Source organism: Nannochloropsis gaditana (assembly GCF_000240725.1).
Source record: "Nannochloropsis gaditana CCMP526 unplaced genomic scaffold scaffold732, whole genome shotgun sequence".
Taxonomy (NCBI): Eukaryota; class Eustigmatophyceae; order Eustigmatales; family Monodopsidaceae; genus Microchloropsis; species Microchloropsis gaditana.
Genome location: NW_005803221.1, coordinates 1 through 4,842, shown reverse-complemented (window position 1 = coordinate 4,842; position 4,842 = coordinate 1). Strand labels below are relative to the sequence as shown.

The following is a 4,842-nucleotide window of genomic DNA, read 5'->3' as shown; positions in this document are numbered from 1 at the left end:
ATGCAGCTGGCATGACAACATTGTCAGCAACGTCAGTGAAAAATTTGACGCCTCCTCGTAAACCCCCCTCAAAGCGCGGAGAATTTTAGAAATGGCGCTGTGGAGGCCTTTCGCCTTCCCACACTGCATTTTTAGGTACTTCGATTCACCAATGAGTAGTGAGAAAAAATTACTATTCGGACTTTTTTTGCGCTGTCAAATACGTAGCCTTGTGCTACTTGGTTACTCTTAATTGAAGGTGGTATGTTAATTACCTGCGTCTGTCGACCCATTGCCGTATAGTCCAGCGGCCTTAGGCATAGAATGTTATCTTTCGTGAGAGATCAGTTGTGCCACAAAATATGACACACCGGCGACGAGCGATGAATTATGGCATCCTCTTGATTTTGATACTTTTATCATTCAATACAAATCACCTGTTGTGTCTGGAACTCATGCACAAATCTGCGTCTGCAGATTTGTGCATGACATGTAGCTCATCGTCACATCATGTTCTTGCAACAAGGAACAGTGTGTGCGTAAAATTGATGGTTATGGACTTACCCATACTCCATTTCAAACAAAAATTGATCCATTGTCAAGTCTGTGTACTGAATCGTAAGAGCACAGCGCTTGTATTCGCATACATCCGCGCCAGATATAGTGCTGTAAGACCTGCGTAATCGCTAAAACTCAAAAATTCGAAATCCCAATCGATCCCTCCCTTGTCGGGCGGGCCAGCAAGAACGAGTCCTTGTGGCTTCAACACTCATGACCAAGTTAGCGGCACTCACATCCTTCATGACGAAACAGAGAAATGACAATGGAGGAGATGAAGCCATTGTCTACCTTACATTACCGCATTATGCAGCTACAAGCTACAATGAATTCGCCGGCTGCAGCGCCCAAACCTGATGTGCTGCCCTCGGTTCAACCTGTGGGGGGCGTTCCCATGTCCTATCCCCCCCCTGAAGAAGAATTTGCATTACAACACGAGCAAAATACAGAGATAGGTAAGGACCGTTCGATAAAGCCCAGCACGCCATCAAACAGAACAGGAAAAAGTGCCACTGATGTCGGAAAACCAGTTGAAAAGCATGCTACGAAGAATCGGCATCAGCAGCTTCTTGACAAGATAAACAGACTGGAGGCGGCCTTACTCCAGGCCCAAAATCAAAACGCGACAAACGAACGATTAGCAACGCAACATGCACAAAGGGCTTTGTTCGCGGAAAAGGATGTGTTGCAAATGAAGCGGGAGACGCTGACACGGACCTCTGAGTTGAAAGGACAAGGTGTGCACAGACAGCGCCTTGAGAAAGAAACTAAACGATTACAAGCCGCACTTAAAAAGGACAAATCTACCCGAGAAACGAAGATGAGGCAATGTCAAATTGCCTTGGACCAAACGGAGCGAAGGGCTAGGCATCTGGAAAAGGAGAACGCTCAGTTGCGAGCAGCTCTTCAAAAACAGGGGGAGTTGTTGCAAGTACTCGATCGACAGGTGGAGCACGCGCAGGCTATGCAGCTCTTATCTATCATGGAGGAAGATTTCGACAATTTGGTCGCTGATCTGCGACGCTCGGGACGGGAATGAGGTCAAAGAGAAAACTTGAAGAGCGACTCGGCGAAAGGGTTCGCCTGTATATGCGATTTGGGGTATTGCTGAGATTTCTCTTCTCGTAGTTAAAGGCAGCTTTTCGTTTATTTATTGACTTTGCTATGGTAGGCCCCGGTCCCTCCTCCATGGCGCGGCAAGCGCTCTTGACATACTCCCCTCTTTTCCTTTCCTCAACCCCCTCCCCCTCCTTCCTATCCGTCTTCACAAGAGCACCACAATGCAAGTTATGTTGTCCGACGAGCCTCTTCGCATCGCCTCTTGTACCAGCAAGCCCGCCGCGTCCACCTCCGGCCTCCGGCCCTCCCTCTCCCATTGCCCCCTCACGAGCCCCACTGCCTCGTCGTCCGAGAGCACGTCCCAGACCCCGTCGCAGGCGAGAATCAAGAAAGGGCTTTCCTCGGGTGTACTGTCCTCCACGATGGTGGTGGATGTGTAGGGTACCCCGATAACGTAGTCCTTCATCCGATGGTCTCCGAAGCTCCGCGTCACGGCCAGGATGCCCAAGACGCGGCTCCGCAAGACAAAGCCCCCGGCGGCCTCGATTCGAGCCTGCTCCCCCTTGTCCTCTGCCTTGTGGTCGTATGTCAAGCGCACACCCTTCCCCTGGTGACAGAGCACGGCCCGGCTGTCCCCTACGTTGGCAGTGTATATCTCTCGGACGGTCTCCCCCGCCCCCTCACCCTCGCCCTCCCTCCTGGCCTTGATCAGGCACGTTACGGCGGTCGCCCCGGAACCCATCAGTTCCGCCTGTCGAGATTGCACGTCCGTCAACAGATATGCCCTCTCCAGTCTCTCCGGCACGCTGGCCCCGTCTTCAACTTTAAGCTCACGCGCCACGTTCTTTTCGAGCTCCGTGGCAAGGAAATCCACTATGTCCCGCCCCCCATGCCCATCGTAGATGCCCACGAAGCTCATACATGCATCGCCATCAAAGACAGGTAGGACTCGGTGCACGTCTTCCATGGTGCTTCGCCGCAGCGGGTTCATTTCTTCCGCCACGCTCACCCCCTTGAAGGTGCCGCTGGCGGGGTAAATGGTGCCTTTAATTGACTGAATGGCCGCCGTCGCTGAGGTAGCCAAGGAGGAAGCCGTCGATGAGTCCAAGGGGCTCGAAGCTCCATCGGATCTTGACGTCTCCCGGGGTAGAGAAGGAGTGGCGCTCTCCTGAATTGTTCGACTGATGCCGTTGCTATTGGTGCTGGACTTCGGACTCCTGTCGCCCTTAACACCGGACTCCACCTCAGGCTGGGCACGGCACTTCGAAGGCACTTGGTCGGATAACGTAGAAATGCAACTCTGGGTCTCCAGGACAGGTGTCATCGTGGGGGCACGCTTTCTTCACAGACTCGAAGACCGTGCGGCGGGACGTAACCTTGTCGCCAATGTCTCGCAAATTCGATTGACGTGCTGCAGGTGATAGAGGGAATAAAAACAGAGAAGAGTCTAGTGAGAGGTTACACCAGTGGTCACGTCGTCCTAACCCTATCTCAACGTCACACAAAGTGCGCATGATCCCCCTGTTTTGGCAAAGCCAGCAAATATAGCCCCGTGGTCGGTCAGGCCCTCCCTCTCCGTCGCCGAGACGCCGAAGAAGAAGAAGCTGTGCGCCCTTTCTTCCTTGGCGCTCTCACTTGCCCGGGTGGGACCCGCCCGACTTCTTTGTCGACGTGTCCGACTGGACGAGTGTGGGGATGGCCAGTGTGTGAGGACACGTGTCAATCTTGCCGCTTTCTTTCGGGTGTGTCCATGTCCCATTTCCTTCCCCTCACCTCCCACAGACTCCCAGCCCTGAGAAGACCTGGCGAGCGCGGCAACACAACACGCGACTTTCGAAGCGCGCCTGCCGACTTTAGAATCTAGGAGAGCCACACCAGCGCATTCATGGCTACCATAGAGAAATTCGAGAACATAGGCTTGTCAGGGCAGTCGGTGGGAACATTGACGTTCACGGGGAAGGGGTTGGAATGGCGGGGCCCGAGCAACGCCAAGACAGTGCAGGCCAAGGACATTTTACGCGCCTCCTGGTCGGTCTTCGGGAAGTGGGGCCACCTCCGTCTATTCCTGAAGAATGGGAAAGCGCTGCGGTGCGACGGCTTTCTCCGCACCGAAGAAGAGCGTGTGCGAGAGGTTTTCCAATCGAATTATTCCCTCTCCCTGGAACGCGAGGTCCTGAACTCGGGCGGGGCCAACTACGGCGACCTCATCTTCGAGGATAACACCCTGGTCATGTCCTTGGAGGATAAACCCGTGCTCGAGCTACCACTGGGTGCGGTCTCCCAGTGCGTGCTTCCGGGGACGGGGAACATCAAGAACGAGGTGGAGCTCCAATTCGTGGAGACGGACGCTGCCGACAGGGACGAGGACACCCTGGTCGAGGTCCGTTTCTACATCCCGCCCGGAGAGGAGGAGGACGACGGCGCCGAGGCCTTTCAGAAAAACGTGCTGGCCCGCACGACCGTCCAAGCCTCCACGGGCGACGCCCTGGTCACCTTCGCGGAGGACGAGGGCTTCTTCCTCTACCCCCGCGGGCGGTATGTGATCAATCTGTACACGAACTCCTTCCGGTTGCACGGCGCCAAGTACGACCACAAGATGGCCTACGATGACATCATCCACTTTTTCCTTCTGGAGCGGCCCGACCACCGGTGGGCATTTGTGATCGGTCTGAAGAAGCCCATCCGCCAAGGGCAGCAACGCTACAATTACCTGGTTTTACAGGTGAGGATCCGCTTGGGAGCCCTCGCCTTGTCTGGAGCCTGCTTCACTCTGGACATTCTGCCTCCACTCTGCACCTTTCCGTGCTGGCCCCCAGACCTTGTCTGCGCGCTTTTACGACTGCCGCGGCCTCGCGCCCCTCTCCCTCACCCATCCCTCCCTCCCTCCCTCCCTCCCTCCCTTCATCTCCCCCTTCCCCTCCCACTCTACCCCTCATCCCAGACCCACGACGGCGCGAGCGAGGTGACGGTGAACATGACGGAGGAGGAGCTGCGGGAGAAGTACGAGGACAGGCTCGAGCAGACGATGGCCGGGCCCATGCACCACTTGGTCGCTAAGACCTTCAAGATCCTCTCCGGGAAGAAAGTCTACCATTCCCAGCGCTTCCAGTCCGCCCGCAACGTGCGCTGGGTTAAATGCTCTCTCAAGGCTAGCGAGGGCTTGCTCTATCCGCTCGACAAGGTGCGTGCCCTCGCCCGTGCCTCCCTCGGTCCCCACGACTCATCTCCCCGCCCGCCCTCCCTCCC

General features: G+C 55.6%; 2 protein-coding genes across 2 annotated transcripts; one reads left to right on the top strand and one right to left on the bottom strand.

Moving 5' to 3' along the window:
- Positions 1–1,957: 1,957 nt before the first annotated feature.
- On the top strand, positions 1,958–2,335 carry NGA_2121800 (protein phosphatase; the record flags this gene model as incomplete). Its single annotated transcript, XM_005853803.1, has 1 exon — positions 1,958–2,335. A coding segment is annotated over one exon (378 nt), but the record flags the coding sequence as incomplete, so codon positions are not given.
- Positions 2,317–3,010, bottom strand: NGA_2015100 (protein phosphatase 2c-related protein; the record flags this gene model as incomplete). The annotated part of the gene is made up of 1 exon (XM_005853802.1): positions 2,317–3,010. A coding segment is annotated over exon 1 (604 nt), but the record flags the coding sequence as incomplete, so codon positions are not given.
- Positions 3,011–4,842: the final 1,832 nt, after the last annotated feature.